Raw genomic sequence first — 17,502 nt, forward strand, 5'->3', positions numbered from 1 at the left:
GCTTACTAGACAAAATCATTGAATTAAAAGTCACACATATTTTCACTTTTTTTTAATTTGGAGGAATGTGGCCCAGTCCATTTATCACTGTCATTCTCTGATGTAAAATTAGTGACAATGTTGTAATTTTTGCTTTTCACAACTCTAACATCAAATAGAAGGCTCAGCGGAGGTGAAGTTAATACATTACACTACTCAACTATGACTAGAAATGTCCAGATCTGGCGATCTATCTTGGTTGATATTTAGTATGGTGTTTCTGCAACTGTTCATGACCATAAAGATATAATCTATTTGTCATTAAGAGTTCTGTGCATGGCCCCTCTGTGTGTACACAGAGACTATAAACTCATTTAAAATCGAATTTTTAAGTGCAATCTTATATATACCTACTCAGAAGTAAGCGCCACTGAGTATAGTGGGACTTACACCAAAGCATGGATGGGAAACAAACTGGTAGCCAGTGAAATTGTCTCAGCATCAATGTTATACGTTCAGATCATCCTGCCCCAGTCCCCAATCTAGCTGCTGTAGCCTACACCAGCTACAGTTTCCAAACTCTCTTCAAAGGCAGCCCAATGCACTGCAGTGGTCTAAATTATGAAGTTACGGGAGCATAGACAAGAGAAGTTAGGCTGCCCTGTTCAGAGAACTAACAGGAGGACACACTCCTTCCCTCTCTCCTGGCAAATGTCATCATACAGAGCAACTAAGGTAGTTTCTGTACAAATATTGGGTCAAAACCCAGATTGAAATGGATCTAGAAAATCAGTTTCAGCCAAAAGAACCTGGATCTGGCCCATGACTACCTGCTTGAAGACCTTGCCCACGAAGGGGAGATTAGAATGTACTTCATGCCTTCCTTTTTCAATTCAGCCCTGTGGATTTGTCTGCCCCATGTCTAACATCATATGATGTCAGGTGGATGTGGTTTGAGTCAAACCATACTGCTGGCCAAATGGAGACATCTGGCAAGTCAGAGGTTCCCTACCACTAGTGTATAGGATTGCAACCTTAATCAATTACTTTAATGAACAATGCATCTGTGGCTTGGAAAATTCAGGGTGTTTTAAGTAGCCTGGGCACCTGTAACTCTGGTACTGATCCCTAACAATTTGAAATACAGGCAACCCCCGATTTGTGCATGGGTTGCATTCTGGGTCATTGTGTGTTCCATCCCATTTTCCAGCCACTTCCAGGTTGCTGCGATGTGCGTGTGCATGGTCACATGAAAGTGTGTAAATTAGTCGTTGCTTGTACTATTTTAATCCCAACCTTTCCATGAATAAATTTGTTGTTAAAGATATATATACTTACTTGATTACAGAAAACAATGTTCTGTACAATTGTGTGAAAATTTCATTGCTATCTTCGAGTTCAAAGCATATGTTGTAAGATTTAACCCACGCAATGTTCTATATAGGAAAAGAAGACAGTTAATGTATCTGGAACAGCAACCTAACAAAAAGATAAAAGGTAAGTCCTGTGGTGTCTACTAGCATGATTTTGGATCTCCACCCATTGAGATTTTTAAAAAGTGAACATTTTGCCTGTTTTAAAGCAACTGTGGATAGCTTATGAATAGAAAATAATTTACACTTGCCTCAAGCAAATAAAAATATCTATTGAACTGTGGACTTTTTGTATCTTCTAATCCTTTCAATTGTCTTGTTATGAACATAAATATATCCTGCAAAGGAAAGAACAGGTATTTATTCCACATACATAACAAATATATACTAGTTGCATAAGCATTCACTTCAACTGAAAAATCATTTCTCTATGAACTAGAATTCGTAACATATTTTAACTAACCTCTTATTCTCACAATCAAAGTCTGAAGCACATAAAAAGACAGAAAATATTAGGAACATCAATCAGGATTTTGCAGCACTTGTTTTCACTTTAATTTTATTCTGAATCAGGTTTTGAGCTTTCAGTCTATTACAGTGAATAATGACAGAATGAAATCCTGGTAATAATTATTATCATTATTAATTATTAAATTTGTGGGAGAGAGTCCTATAGTTTAACTATGCACTGCATGGCAGGAAGAAGTATTTTTCAGCAATTTCAGCAGCAACAAGAGATGCAGTGGGAAATCATGGGAACAGCTCCTCAATCTTTCCATGACTGTTCAATTCACACACATGGTCTGACCACCCTAAGCCTTTTCCAAGGGAAGCCAGAACGGATTATGAGTATAAAAACTCATTTGCGTTTACCAACCTGCAGAAAGCAAAATAAACGAATTTTCACAACTCTCCATACACACAAGTCTTGAAATGAAAAGGGCTGCTGGAAGCAAGATTTCCTAGATACAGCCACCAGGGGGCTTTCCTTCTGACAACTTGTGTGCATAACAGCCCCCATACAGTGTGTGAGCCATTCAAGAGGACAAACCAAGTGTGAGGGAGCTGTCACCTAAGAAGTTTTTAAAAATAGGGGATGCTGAGCAGTAACCTAGAGAAGAGTAACAACTGATAACGAGAATATACAGATGGAGGTGCTGAAAGACACGAGGAATCAAAAGAGCTGTCAAATCTGCAGACACATGAGTCAGAAGCGTAAGGCACAGTGGAGGAGCAGGTTTCAGAGCTTGGCATTTCAGCATCGCCTCAAATAAATCCAAACAATGAGGTGGAATATATGCTCAAAATAATTTTGTCTTCTCTAATAGAAGGTCTGGGTGTCCAAAAGAATGGCACAACACCATGTCTTCCAAAGCGCTTCTCGGTTTTAGCTCTATGTCTCACATGCTAGAGTCAATGTGGCAACTGGGTCATTGAGAGCACTGCCGTTTGAGAGGTTTTGCTGAAGAAAACTCTGCTCCTTGAAAAGTTTACACGTATTCTATTGGGAAAGTGAAAGTTAATTGGATAGGGTTCTTGTCCTCCCTTCTTTCGCTTGTTTGAAATGCCTTTTCCCAAGTAATTTGTCTGGCTAAAATCAAAGTACTGTAACATCAGCACTGACAGACATGCATTTGAAAAGCTAGGTTTATGAAATATATTGTTGTTGGGAAGAAACATTTCAAAATAATTTGTCTGGGAATCAAGACTGTTGACACTTACAATGTTAAAAAAGCACTTTCGAAAAGCTGTGCTTGTGAAATACATCGTTGCGATGAAGGGAGTAAATGTGAACAATCTAGTAAAAGAGGACTGTGAAGCTAGACATCATTTCTTTTAACTTTTGATTTATAAAAAGTAATACTGAACACTTTCAAAACACACTACATAAAGGTTAACCAAGTAGTCATTTCAAGTAGAAACGAATGTACTTGGCAATTTAACATAACAATACTATTGCCTAAAAGAAATGTACCAATCTAAATTTCAACAGAGGGGGTAAAAAAATGATGATGAGGGAAGCAACAAGGGAAGACTATGAATAAGTCTAGTTAGGCTTCAGTTCACAATCAATTAGCCAACCTGAGTTAATATGGTACCAATCCACTTACTTCAAACTGGTCTTCTACAGTCAAAGTGAGTTATCTGAACTAACTGAGACATAGACCGTAGCTTCAGAAATTTCAGTGTTGACAACAAGGTAAAGAGACCTACACCTATCAAAACCATGTAGCTTCATTCCAATATAACTGTAAACTTTTTAAATAGAGTTTACTGGGGTTTGTACATCTGAATCAGATACAGCTCACTAACAACAACAAACTACAACCTTTATGGCTTGTCAATCTCAGACTGTGCTAACTGTATATTATCATTATCTTTACCTTTTATTAACTTGCTATCCTAGTTTGTTGCTGCCCACCTGCTGACCCAAGACACAAATGAAGAGCAGCTAAAAAATTAAACTCCTCACACAGCTAAGGGACTCTCACTGGTGCCTTCTTAGACCTTGCACTGTGTCCTCTCTCTGCGTGCTAGGAGACTCCTGATGTTTTTTTTTTACAATTTAGTACACCATCCAACCTAGAGCTGTATACACATGGCCTCTCTAAACTTTTCTCCTATATGTGGGTGGAGAAATGGGGAGGGGGAGGCATTTCACTGACTTTCCCCAAAGAGAGTAGAAATTATCCAGTAACATCTTAGGGCTGAGGCTCACTGTTAGAAGCAGCACTGTGCTGACCCTTTACCAGTACCACAAAGCAGAAACCACATCTGGAACTGTAAAGTGGATTAGTTTCCCCACCCCCAACAGATCAGTATTACATCCAGAGCCATGTAGTCCTTTTTTCCATTCTCCCCAAAACACCTGTATGTGAAAATACAACAGCTAGTTTTTCACATGCAGTAGGATGTGGGAATTGTTGGGTTATTCAAGCAAACTGATTGATCAATCTATCCCACAGCAATTAAATTGCCAGATTATTGTTCTAGAGAACAAGAAATCTACAGTCAGACTTGGTGAAAAGAAAATAAGGTTGTTGTTTTTAAGAAACTTTTCTGGAAACAATGTTTCCCACACTTGGGACTCCAGCTGTTTTTGGATTGCAGCTCCCATCATCCCTAGCTAACAGGACCAAGTTTGGGAAACAATGATATAGAACAAGGCAACTTCAAAAAACCAATCCGTCCATAGTAAGGAGCATAAGGAACTCTAGACTGAGTTCAGACTCAAACTATGTATTAACAGTAAATAAATTCACAAAATTATCTTTACTGTATTTCTGCAAAACCCAGGAAACCACTAATTATAGGAGAACCATTTTCTTTCAAACCACTGTTCTGAGAACTGTACAAACACAGAAAGATAATCAGCATGATTTATTCTGCATCTTTAAAATGGATTACAATTAGGGTTGTGTGCCAATTAAAATTTAAATCCATTACTCATGTGTGTTTTAGTTGATTAATCTGTTAGCTAAATCTGCATACATTTGCATATGGGTAAAAGCAATATTTCAGAAGAAAGAGGTGTATTCACTTGTTTTTACATGATGCACACATTCATTGTGCCAGGTATCATCATTCCCATGAGTTAGAGAAATGGGGGGGAGTGCCTTTCAAGATAGTCCCTTGCTTTTGCAGTTTAAGTACTTGTATTAAAATATTTTTCTAAAAAAAATCTTCTGTCCAATTAATCATGAGCACATTTTCATCTGACTGAAAGGATTTAAAAAACAACAACACACTTACAGCCCTAATTAAAATGAATGTCACATATAATGGTTTTAGAATCAATAAAAGCAGCAATAAGCCACTCAGAAGTGCTGAAACGGAGGATAGAATAGCTGAAAAAGACAAGGACTTTGTTATGGACAATAGCAGCCAGACACTTGTAAGGAACTGACCTGAAAAACTAGAGTCCATGACACACAACACACCATTTTCGATGCCCATTCCATTACAAAGATGCAGCACTCTGCAACTCCTTAGAATTATTATTTTAGGAGGAAAAAGAACATATGTAACTGGAATAATCCACTATGGTTTATCATAATGTGCAATCCCCTCTTCTGGCATGGCCACAAGGAAATGAGAAGTCTTTGCTTCAGTTTCAATTAATCAGAGTTAGTCTTACATGGTAAGACTTACTGTGGCTAATCTTAACTATGATTCGCTTATTAACTTCAGCTTAAGGTTGCACTTGTTTCAAACAAGTTCATAACAATTAAATTATTGTTATAAATGAATCGCAGTTGAGTTTAACCAATTTTGCCAAGCTCAGATAAAACAACAAGCTGTAGTTAATCCAAAACAAAAATGAAAGCTTCTGAACCCTTCTTCACAACCACACTGGAGGAGCAAAGGTAAGAGGAAGACCCCCAAGGAAAACCTAGGCTCTTCTCAACAGAAAACCTGAACCATACTCTAGGCCCTGTTAACATTATGATGAAACTACATTTTGCCTGGCGAGTTTATAAAACAGTGCCCATGTCCCTAGCAAATGGTCACAAAATGACACTCATTTTCATTCACTACAGGACAATGTTTTTCCAGCAGCTTCTTGACAGCGCTATCATAAAAGAGGCAAATGGGAGTCAACAACTAAGTTCCATAACATACAACTTTGTCATTTATTGTACAGATGCATGAGTCTCGGAAAACAAATACAACAAACTGCAGACAATATAGCTGAGCAAGATGGAACTGCTGAAAGCCATAAACATAGATACTACTTGCTAAGATCAGAACACTTCATAATACAGAAACATATCTCTACCTAAAATTCAAACTACTTTAGAATTCACGTAGTCAAGGGAAAAAATGCCAAACGACTTGCCATAATTCGACCCCAAATGCCATAATTTAACAAATTAGTATCTTTTGATAGCAGCCAACTGACAATATTTATTATTCATATGAACACACACACACAAATAACTTTACGGTCATTAGAAGGCATACATGTTTAGTTTTAGTTTTTAGTTTTTGCCTGTTGGAATAGCTTTAAACCTACACAGCTCCCTTGCCAACAGCTACTCAAAGTTCTCATTTAAGGGTCATAGGAACGCACAACTGCATTTAGCACTTGCAAAATTTTATTTCAGGATTCTTTTAACAGGCAAAATGTCCCTGCTTATCGACTTTTCAATTTTCCTAGGCTTTGTTTTGCAACATAGATCATTCTGTGATAAATAACAGGCAACTGTCACTCCAAGCCTAAATACACTGTAGCAAATATTATCAGTACTTCCCTTCAAACTAGGCCTATAAAACCAGACTACACCTTAACAATTCCCACACTGATCCTACAACAAATCACTTAAAAATACCTAGCTAACTTCTGAAAATGGAGCCAGTGCTTTAAAAAATATTTAATTCACATCAGTTAGAATATGCAGTGTGAAAGCTCTGCTGAAGAGTTCTAACCTCTCGATTGTTTGTTCTTGAATGTTTAGAAATAAACATAAAACAGCACTACTACTCATCCGAAGTCACAGAAAATAAGGATGACATGCAATCTTACCTTAAGTTTATCTGGTGAAGTGTATGGTGCTTCTGGAGCATATATTCTAAAAATATCAGCAAGACAACAAGCTACGAGCAAGCGTACATCTTTATCAGGATGCTTAAGGAAAAAATCGGAGGCAAGATGTAAAGCGAGATTTAGATAGAGCTCCTTTTCTTCTTCAGAGTCCTGGTCCATATCCATGAATGTTTTGACAACCATCTGCCAAAAGAAAGTTCCAAGATAAGCGACATTCTCTAGAAAAAAAACAGCCCATATTATAAAAACCACATACATTAAAAGAGCTATTTTTCTTTATGCGCTTCTTCATTTTCCTGACTATTTCGACTTTTCCGTAATGAGGGTAGAATATTGTAAGCTTCAAAATGGTTGAATGTCAAAGTATTTAATCTACAGTCATGTGACAAATAATATTTGCATTACATCTTTGCTAATAGAACATACAGTGGTACCTCGGGTTAAGAACTTAATTTGTTCCGGAGGTCTGTTCTTAACCTGGAACTGTTCTTAACCTGAAGCACCACTTTAGCCAATGGTGCCTCCTGCTGCTGCTGCGCTGCTGGAACACGATTTCTGTTCTTATCCTGAAGCAAATTTCTTAACCCGAGGTAATATTTCTGGGTTAGCGGAGTCTGTAACCTGAAGCGTATGTAACCTGAAGCATATGTAACCTCAGGTACCACTGTATCAACATGCAATGGCACTAGGAATAAATACACAGCAAAGATGGTTGCTGCTGACAGGAATGTACAGTCAAAATAAATCTGTATCTGACAAAATAGATTCTGGCTAAAAAGGTTGCACTTGTTTAAGGTGTCACAAGTTTGCTTTTGCTGCAGCAAATCAACACAATCGCTCTTCTCACTTCCCTTGGGGAAGGGCCATAGCTCAGTGGTACAGACAGTCCTGCATGTAGAAGGCCCCAAATTTTATCTACCGGTAGAGCTGGGAGAGACTCTTGCCTGAAATCCTGGAGAGCTGCTTTCAGACAGTGGAGACAATACTGAGCTAGATAGACCAGGGTTTTGATTCAGTGTTTGGCGGCTTCCTATCTTCCTATATATAAAAATGTAAGTCTGCCATGGTACAGCCCCTGTCGGGAGGATTTGCAGGAGCAAAAGAGAAGACAGGTTGCACAAATGCAGTGAAGATGGTATGTAAGTGAGAAGGAAGAGACATTGAAAGGGGGGGAGTGGTGGTTTAAAACAATGGCTGAACTTCAAGTAAAGCATGGAAAGAGAGGAAAGCAACAGAGGTTTGAGAGAAATGGGGATAGAGGGGCACACAGGGAACTTGTGATTTAAAACAACAGAACTGTTTGAATAAAGCGGAGGTATAAAAAACTATGCTTTTTCAGACTGTCATTTAAATATTCATTTCACTGGGAATCTTTTGATATATATATCAGGGATCAGGTTTAAGGTGCTGGTTTTAACCTTCAAAGCCCTATACAGCCTAGGGCCCTCGTACCTACGGGACCGCCTCTCCTGGTATGCCCCACAGAGGAACTTACGATCTTCAAATAAAAACACCTTGAAGGTCCCAGGCCACAGAGAGGTTAGGCTGGCCTCAACTAGAGCCAGGGCTTTTTCGGCTGCGGCTCCAACCTGGTGGAACGCTCTGTCACAAGAGACAAGGGCCCTGCAGGATTTGACATCTTTCCGCAGGGCCTGCAAGACAGAGCTGTTCCACCTGGCCTTTGCTCAGGGCGCAGCCTGACTCCCTCCTTTGGCAATCTTTACAAAACTTTAGTTTATGGTTGCCATCAATTTTGATTTTAATTCATTTTTATAATGTTTTATAATGTTGTACTGTTTTAGTGTTGTTAGCCGCCCTGAGCCCGGCTTCGGCTGGGGAGGGCGGGATATAAATAAAAATTTATTATTATTATTATTATTATTATTATTATTATTATTATTATTATATAAAAAATCTATGTTAGTCATTCTCAGAGTCGAATCATTGATATCAATGACTTGGACGCACTGATTTCAATGGATTTATTTATTATTTTAAAAGAATGTAACAAATTATTCAAGCTTCTCTGGAGTTCATCTTTGTCATTCAAAGTACTTTACGAAAACTTTTGAAGTTCAATTACACGGCAACAAAACTTCTGGAAAATCTAACATGAAAAAGACTGTATTCTCTAACAAAACGTATTTATTACCATAAAATATTGCAATATTTTTTGCTACACACAAAAACCAGCAACCAACCTCAAACACTAAAATTATTAAGAGCAATTTTACTCAGGCCTAATTACAAAATTACAAAGAAAAGAGTACGATCAAAGGTATACCTAGAAACTTATTTAAAAACCCAGAAGGCATCAGGTGTTTACTCTATTGAATCAATTTTGAAATTTAAAGATTTTGTAATGCGCTTGGTTGCATGAAGCACAAACAGCTGTCTATCCATATTGCCCTTTTACCAGGGGGGAAGCCAATTTATATCTGAGAAAACGTAAGCGAATCACGAATCATTTGGCCCCGTAATTGTATCTTGTCTTTGAAGTGTAATATAAATGGTGTGTGATCAATTTTTAGGAGTATCTCTTTTCAAATATTTAAAAAGTAATCAATTATGTACTACTTAACACTCTAAAGATCTATACAATTCTTTCCACGAGAGACTTATTAAGGCATCTATAAGATGATGACATAGAAGATTCCATAAAACTAAATCGGAAACTCCACTTCTCCTTCTCTGGCCTCTGGTAATGCTGATCTCAACCAATGATTCAGCTAACTGCAAATAGGAATCCAATTAAGATACCAGCTGGGTACTGGATTCTTTTCTGTATGCAGAGAGAATAGGAGAAGCACACTGTGGAAGCAAGAAAGGGTATAATATTTAGGCTGCACAATGTTGGGAAAGCGCCGGTTTTCATACTCAGCAAGCAGCCTACACATGATGGAGCATAACCATGTCATTTTAATATGCACAGGTTTCATGCATGGTGGGGCAACAGAATTGTACACATACATCCAGCCTAGGTCATGTCTCAACTGCACCTCCCCTTGTATTTGTGTCCATAGACCCAGTTCCCAACATGTACGGTACTGTCAGCATGTATGATTCTCTCAAAATTCAAAACATGCCTGCTGGTCCGAAAAAGGTTGGCAGCTTCACCTTAGACCAATAGATAATAACTACACCCAATAGGATCTATGTAAAAACTATTACATTCAACTGGGTATTTAACTAAACATTATATTCAAATTTTGACTTCCATGTCATTATTTCATTCTCGGTTTCCCAGTATCTGTGAATTTCAGAACATACTGTACTTACTGTCACTGAGCTAGCTAGCTAGCTATGACATCTTTCTCCTTCTCTCCCCCCCCCCGCCCCCACATATTTACCGAAAAACTGTGACAAACTCTTACCTCTACAGATCTGAGCAGAAGGAGGGAAGGGGACCCTCGTTTGAAAGTTTGGTAGATGTACATGATGAGAATGCTCTGCCAATTTCAGCAGCAAATTACCGTATTTTTCCGTGTATAAGACACCCCCATGTATAAGGCACCCCCTATTTTTGGGGACTCCAAATTAAGAAAACACCCCCTCAGTGTTACCCGTGTATAAGACAACCCCCAATTTTAAACCTATTTTTTTGGTTAAAAAACCTAGTCATACACGGAAAAATTTGGTAACTACAGTTCACTATGACACATTTCCATCATGTAATAGAAAAATAGGTTCTGTGGGGAAGTTTACATTCATTGCTGTAGCTTTGCCAGCCCTATGTGACACAGCTGAAGCCATCAACTGCCACCCCCCACAACTCACAGTAGTGTTATTACTGTTTTTATTTGCAAGTAACAATATATTTTTTCTAGTAATGTTAGCAGTAGTAAAAAAATTTTTTTAAAAAAGCACAGGAGAGAGAAAATTTAAGTGCATGAATTAGAACTGTCCAAAATGTGTAATAAAACTGGTCACTCACTTTTAACCGCCGTACCATCTCTTCTTTAGAAATTTTATCAGATATTTCCTTAACGCCGGGTGGATAAGTAATTTTTCCATCATTGGCTCGAGTCTTTGAGTGAGCCATGATGCTGGTTTAAAACCTGGAACAGAGAAAAATTGAATTAGATAATATTTAATGTCCATCACACCGTGATCTAATTTCTTTTTGTTTTGTTTTTAAGACACTGAAGTCCAAGTGGCCAATTTTATAAAGCAAGGAACAAATTTAAGTGACGTGCAAACAATTCTACCTGAACTGTGCTACACTTTTACACATCCAATACGTATGCAATTGTACCACATCTGCTAGTAATCAGACACCGAACAAGCCAACTAGCTCAATATGAAAGTTACCATAGATATAGCCAAGACAAGAGTTTACAATCTCATTTAAACTAAACCTATATAATTTTCCCTCCTACTGCAAATGTAAAGAAACTGACATTTTGACACTTTTAAGAAGCGGGTCAGGGATTCAGAATAAGAGAAAGCAAAAGAGACAGACATAATGCATAATTTCAAAAACGGAATTAGTTAATTTATAATTTAATGTCTGAATATAGCACATGCTTCAAAGGACACTCTTAATCTCACCTCAACAGAATCCTCCTCAAGTTTTAACTTTTCTACATGTAGACAGAAATATATATATCTAGAAACATGGTGTGTGCATACACACACACACACACACAGTGGTACCTCGGGATGCGAATGGGATCCGTTCCGGAGCCCCGTTCGCATTCAGAAGCAAACGTAACTAGCGACGGCACGTCTGCGCACACGTGCGTCGTTTTTCGTCGCTTCTGCGCATGATGTCATTTTGAGCGTCTGTGCATGCGCTGCGCAAGCGGCGAAACCTGGAAGTAACGCTCTATGTTACTTCTGGGTTGCTGCGGAGCACAACTCGAACACGCTCAACATGAAGCATATTCAACCCGAGGTATGACTGTACATACATACATACATATATACATATACATACATATATATATATATATATATATATATATATATAGACACACACACACACACATATGGAAATTCTGCTATATGAAGAACATTTATCCAAAATAATCTGTGATACAATACATCCCTAAGAACAAATGTGCCTCAGTGGATCGATTGGCACAGGAGCCCTCTTTCTTCCTACCCAGGCTGACCCTTCCCACAATTACTTCTAAAGAAGTAATTTGCAGGCCAGAAATCAAGACAGAGAGATGGTTGTAACGTATAGCATACAGTTAGCAAGCACCAACTTCCCATTACAAGAGTGGCTGGCACACACTGGTGTACATGTTGTTGAGGATGAATCAGGGCATGGAGAGCCTCCGCTAAATACTCTCACACTCCCCTCCCATAGGAGCTACTGTACCTTGTAGGGGATAAGCAAGTTCCCTGATAAGAAACATTACAAGATGGAAAAACATACACTCATATTAGAATTGATGTCAACTGTGTCTTTTAAACTACTATAAAAAGGTAAAGGGACACCTGACCATTAGGTTCAGTCGTGGCCGACTCTGGGGTTGCGGCGCTCATCTTGCTTTATTGGCCGAGGGAGCCGGCATACAGCTTCCAGGTCATGTGGGCAGCATGATGACTAAGCCGCTTCTGGCAAACCAGAGCAGCGCATGGAAACACCGTTTACCTTCCCGCCAGAGCGATACCTATTTATCTACTTGCACTTTGACGTGCTTTCGAACTGCTAGGTTGGCAGGAGCAGGGACCGAGCAACGGGAGCTCACCCCGTCACGGGGATTCAAACTGCTGACCTTCCAATCAGCAAGTCCTAGGCTCTGTGGTTTAACCCACAGCACCACCCGCCCATTATTTCATATAAAACTATTTACAAGGTGAATAAGGGATAGAAGATAAGCTAGGCATCTATCATCTATCTATCTATCTAAAAAAAAATGAGAAAAGAGGAAAGCAACTCCCAAGAGATGCTGCAGCATTTGATAATGGAAGACACAACAAAGTATATAGTAAAAAGTCATACCTCTTATCATATGAAAAGATGCTCATACTAAATCTAAGGTAAACAGAATCAGAAAAGTTTCTTGGTTATTCTAGCTAGGACCCCCTTTTTTTAAAAAAAAGCATGTCAAATACTACCAAAAATACACTGTGCTGCTTTGGAATACTATAAACTAAAAATGAACAAAACAAAAATTAAGATTATACCCTAGATGCATTTCCACGCACAAGAAAACAAATGCAACAAAAGTTAAGAAAGCAGAATAAAAATGTACTAAAATCCTATTAAAATAAACAAACAAGGAAGTCATTTCTTAAGGAGCCCTGAGCTCAACAGGATTATTCTGTATACGTCTTGCTCAACCACAGTGTCACTAACTGCCTCCTTCCACTAGCAAGCCTAATAACCCCCAGTCTCCATTCCACACATATTTACTTCATGTAGCCCTACTCAACCCACAAGTGGACAGAAAAGGGGTATTGGTTGGGAAATACATTAGTGGCCATCCTACCCTAAAGATCCATGATCCATGTCACATTTTATATAACATAGTAAGAGTCAATACAAGGTACACACAAGACCACTGTAAAGTACACAGGATTTTCCCCCATCTTAATTGTTTGCCTAAATGCACTTGCCTGTTTAGAAGCATGCACACAACACTTTTGCAGCATTCCACATAGGTTTCTTATAAAAAGCATTTCCAAATGACTTAAGCCAGGCAAGAGTCAATATATTACATTCCAGCAACAAGCTTTAAAGTAATCAAGATTCAATAACTGCCTTTTCATCTAAGGTCCTTAAAAGTTTCATTCATTTTATATCAGTGAATCCCAACTGTTATCACAGAAGCCATGAGACAAATCAAAGAATTAGTTGTTCTCAGGCATTTTACATTACTGACAGAACATACACATGCAGTCTCTATGTTCCAAAGCACAGGTTTTTCCTCTTTCAGATATATCACTTCTCTTATGAGTTATAATATACTTTTTAAGGCACAGGTGACGCCTGTCTGTGACTGATGAGGTCCATCATATGTGAGATATAATATACATATTAATACATAGGCCTCATAATTCACAGGCAGGAGCATTAGAATGGTTAGGGTACTTTAAAATATAGAGAACTGTAATTTGGTGCACACATAGCTGAATCGCTCCAATTTTGAGAAAGTTAGAAACACAATTTTAATGTCCAGCAGCTGAAACGCAGAATATCTTCTTCATAACAGTAGCTAGCTCTCCAGCAGAAAATAGAAAGAAGCAAATGACAAGAATTAAAAGATTCTAATTTCACACACTTTTAACCATTAGATTGGGAGGGGGGAATTCCTGTGACAGTAAAGAATGTGAATACAGTACAGTGGTACCTCGGGTTAAGTACTTAATTCGTTCAGGAGGTCCGTACTTAACCTGAAACTGTGCTTAACCTGAAGCAGCACTTTAGCTAATAGGGCCTCCTGCTGCCGCCACACCGCCAGAGCATGATTTCTGCTCTCATCCTGAAGCAAAGTTCTTAACCTGAAGCACTATTTCTGGGTTAGCGGAGTCTGTAACCTGAAGCGTATGTAACCTGAAGCGTATGTAACCCGAGGTACCACTGTACATAGTACCGGTATATTGTTAGTGTTGTGTGCATAACATATATTCAGTTTAAAAGTCACACCAAATCATGAGTTGTAAAGCTTAAATGTGGCTTGACATGATACTGACATTGAGAAACCATGGTTCAAGAGTGACCAGCTAATTAAAAAGTGATGCCAAATTTTGGAAGCAGATCTAGAAGCATAGTTTCCGCAAGCTTTGTTACGGCATGATGTTGAAAGTGACAAACCATGGTTATGGCCATTGTTCTACCTCCTGAACCTATTGTGCCATAGTAGGTGCGAGAAAAAGTAATGACTGGCCATCCTGGGAAAAGCAGTGACACTATTCGAAGTGCCTGGCCCCCGCTCGCACCTCATCAAATTAAATAAGAAAGACATCTCTTCAAAGGTGGTGGAAAACAATAAAGCTGAATATCAGAATAATCACCAGTCGCCCCACAAATTGGATACCCCTACACACAATTTCTCCCTTGAAGAAAATACCTTAATTAGTCAATTCTGGACATTCCCACCTTTAATACAAGCTGAAATCCTAGAAAGATTAGAAACGCTAAGAAATAAGCTGGCCGGGAAAGAGTTATATAAGGAAACCAAGGTGGATGTCCAAAGAAAGAGCAAGAGTCCTAAAACGATCATCTCACAAGAACTTGATTCAACGGCTTGTCGTCCACGTAACCTTCAGATAAAAGCAGAGATTAATCTACCTGCAATTAAGAAAGTGCAACTCACAGAGGAGAATAATGCATCGCCCCCTATAAGGAAAAACACGCCTAAGGAAACTTCACCAGGCTTCTGGTCCAAAATGAGATATTTAGATGAAGCAGTGACACTAATTTTCAGTTTGAAGTAGCTTGAGCATTGATATCCTTGCCGAAACTCAAGGTTTTGAGATATTTCTGCTGAAGAGAAAGAATAGGAGAACAGATGTGGGTGTGAGAACCATGTGAAGCCTTTAGTACCATCCTTGACCCAACTTCCTTCTCCCCATGCTCAAATAGGCCTGTTAGAGGCCTCACTCACTATTAGAGGTTCTTAGATAAAACATTGAAGCGGTACAAGCATAAGTCTGGTTTGGGATGTAAGTGGAATTCATGGTTTTCTCCTAGAGGTGCAAGGTTCAGGTTCATGTGCTTTCTACTTCTGCTTCCCCGCACAGAATCAGGAACAGTGTTCAAAATTATTCAGGCACCAGGTGCATTTTGCAACTGGCATGGGCCCAATTGTGACTACATGGAGATATGTGGATGCTGGGATGACTACTGATATCTCCATCTGGCTAGCCCCTCCATCTTTCTTAAACACATAAGCAGAAGACCTTATTTATTGCATTTACAGTGGTACCTCTGGTTACGTACTTAATTCGTTCCAGAGGTCTGTACTTAACCTGAAGCACCACATTAGCTAATGGGGCCTCCCACGGCTGCTGCGCCGCCACACGATTTCTGTTCTCATCCTGAAGCAAAGTTCTTAACCCAAGGTACTATTTCTGGGTTAGCGGAGTCTGTAATCTGAAGCGCATGTAACCTGAAGCGTATGTAACCCAAGGTACCGCTGTATATCCCACTATTTATATTCCATCAATCACCATCATCATCACACCCCTCACAAAGGCACCTAGACACCACCTAGTCACATGTGATGACTGTAACCTAGGTTTAATGTACTATTTGGCGATTAGCTTATATATCTGAGTTTCTCACACTGCAGGAGAAGCTTCCGCTAACTAACCACTGATGCTTGTTATGTCTGAACTTGGGGGAACTGAGGGCTGTAGTTTAACATACCCTCTTAACCTCTTCCCCTCAGAACTGAAGACATGGATCCAGTCTCCAAAAAGCATGCTCCCAGCATGCCATAGGGCATACTGCTCAGCAGCAAGGCCACAAAAAGAATTTAAATAATCTAGATCAAAAAACTTAAACTACTCTGAACTCTTAATACCGAACCCTTCTAGCACATGTGGACAATCTTTTTTTCTGTCCAGGGGCATGTTCCCTCAGGGATCATTTATAAATGGCTGTGTGATGTCAGTGTGAGAGGCTGTAGCCAGTGGTAGGGCAAGAGTCAAAAGTGTGGGGACCCAACACATTTTTCTCCTCCTATCCATGACCTGCTTTTCCCTCTTTCTGTCACCCTCTTTTCTTGCTGGGTCTTTTTCTAACACTTTTGGGAGGGGTCTTTTTCCCCACTTTTCTTATCCAGCGGTTTGCTGAGGCAGTAACAGATTGCTGAGGTCTGAACTAATTGCTGATATGTGCTTTTTAAAAGTTCAGAAGTCACATAATTTTTGGCCAAGGATCACAGGTTGCCCACACCAGCTCTTCAGGGAACACTTCTATAGGGCATACCTATAGAATAGATGGGGGGCGGGCGGAGTATCAGTACACAGATAAAGGAAAACTGCCTGCATTAAAAGCTGTGCAAAGAATTTTCACAAATCATGACTTACAAGAAGTCACTTAAACCAATGAAGGTGTAACACCTCTTAAGTGGAGTTTTTCCAGTATCAAAATTATTGGTTCCTAAGCTGTAAGGGTGGCATGGGAAAAGCCAACCCATTGAAGTGTGTGATATACAACTGGCATTTCAGTTGCATGTTGTTGTGTTCCACAGATTTGTGGTATTCAAGAATCCCAGTTTTCATTCCAAGCACTATCTTAGATCTACACAGAAGCAATAACAACCAATAATAACATAAACTCACTAAGAATTCAGTCCCCTTCTCCGCAAATTAATTTATAGAGTCAAGCATGTTTATCTCAAAATTTTCACACTCAAGGCAACCAATTCCAGAATAAATGAATTCAAAAGCAGATTAAAAAGCTGCTTGTTACCTAAAAATACATGCCATAGGCCAGGGTATCTAAATTCCAGCTGTCTTCCACACACAATGGAAGCTAAACTTGGAATGTGTCAAATTTTTCAGTAACTAGAAGTCACTTGCTTTTAAAAACCCAAAACAAGATGCTACAAACATTTGGTTTTGTATTTTTAATGCCACTGAACAAGTGTCCAAGACATATTTAAGTTCTAAAGAATGTTTTATTTAAGATTTATA

The 17,502-nt window shown here is 39.0% G+C and overlaps 2 protein-coding genes across 2 annotated transcripts in view; both read right to left on the reverse strand.

The window, feature by feature from the left end:
- Nucleotides 1-17,502, reverse strand: part of LOC310843240 (cilia- and flagella-associated protein 337-like) — a 1,288,916-nt gene that overhangs the window by 776,282 nt on the left and 495,132 nt on the right. The window lies entirely within an intron of this gene.
- The window catches only part of PDS5B (PDS5 cohesin associated factor B), a 66,370-nt gene that overhangs the window by 39,701 nt on the left and 9,167 nt on the right, over nucleotides 1-17,502 (reverse strand). Inside the window, exons 2-5 of the mRNA XM_083736025.1 lie at nucleotides 10,835-10,958; nucleotides 6,880-7,083; nucleotides 1,604-1,690; nucleotides 1,318-1,415 (exon numbers count right to left, since the gene is read on the reverse strand). Coding sequence (XP_083592151.1) covers nucleotides 1,318-1,415; nucleotides 1,604-1,690; nucleotides 6,880-7,083; nucleotides 10,835-10,942 — 497 coding nt within the window. The 5' untranslated portion in view covers nucleotides 10,943-10,958. The remainder of the gene's footprint in view (nucleotides 1-1,317; nucleotides 1,416-1,603; nucleotides 1,691-6,879; nucleotides 7,084-10,834; nucleotides 10,959-17,502) is intronic.

This window comes from Podarcis gaigeae, assembly GCF_964106915.1.
Source record: "Podarcis gaigeae genome assembly, chromosome: 4".
NCBI classification, from domain to species: domain Eukaryota; kingdom Metazoa; phylum Chordata; class Lepidosauria; order Squamata; family Lacertidae; genus Podarcis; species Podarcis gaigeae.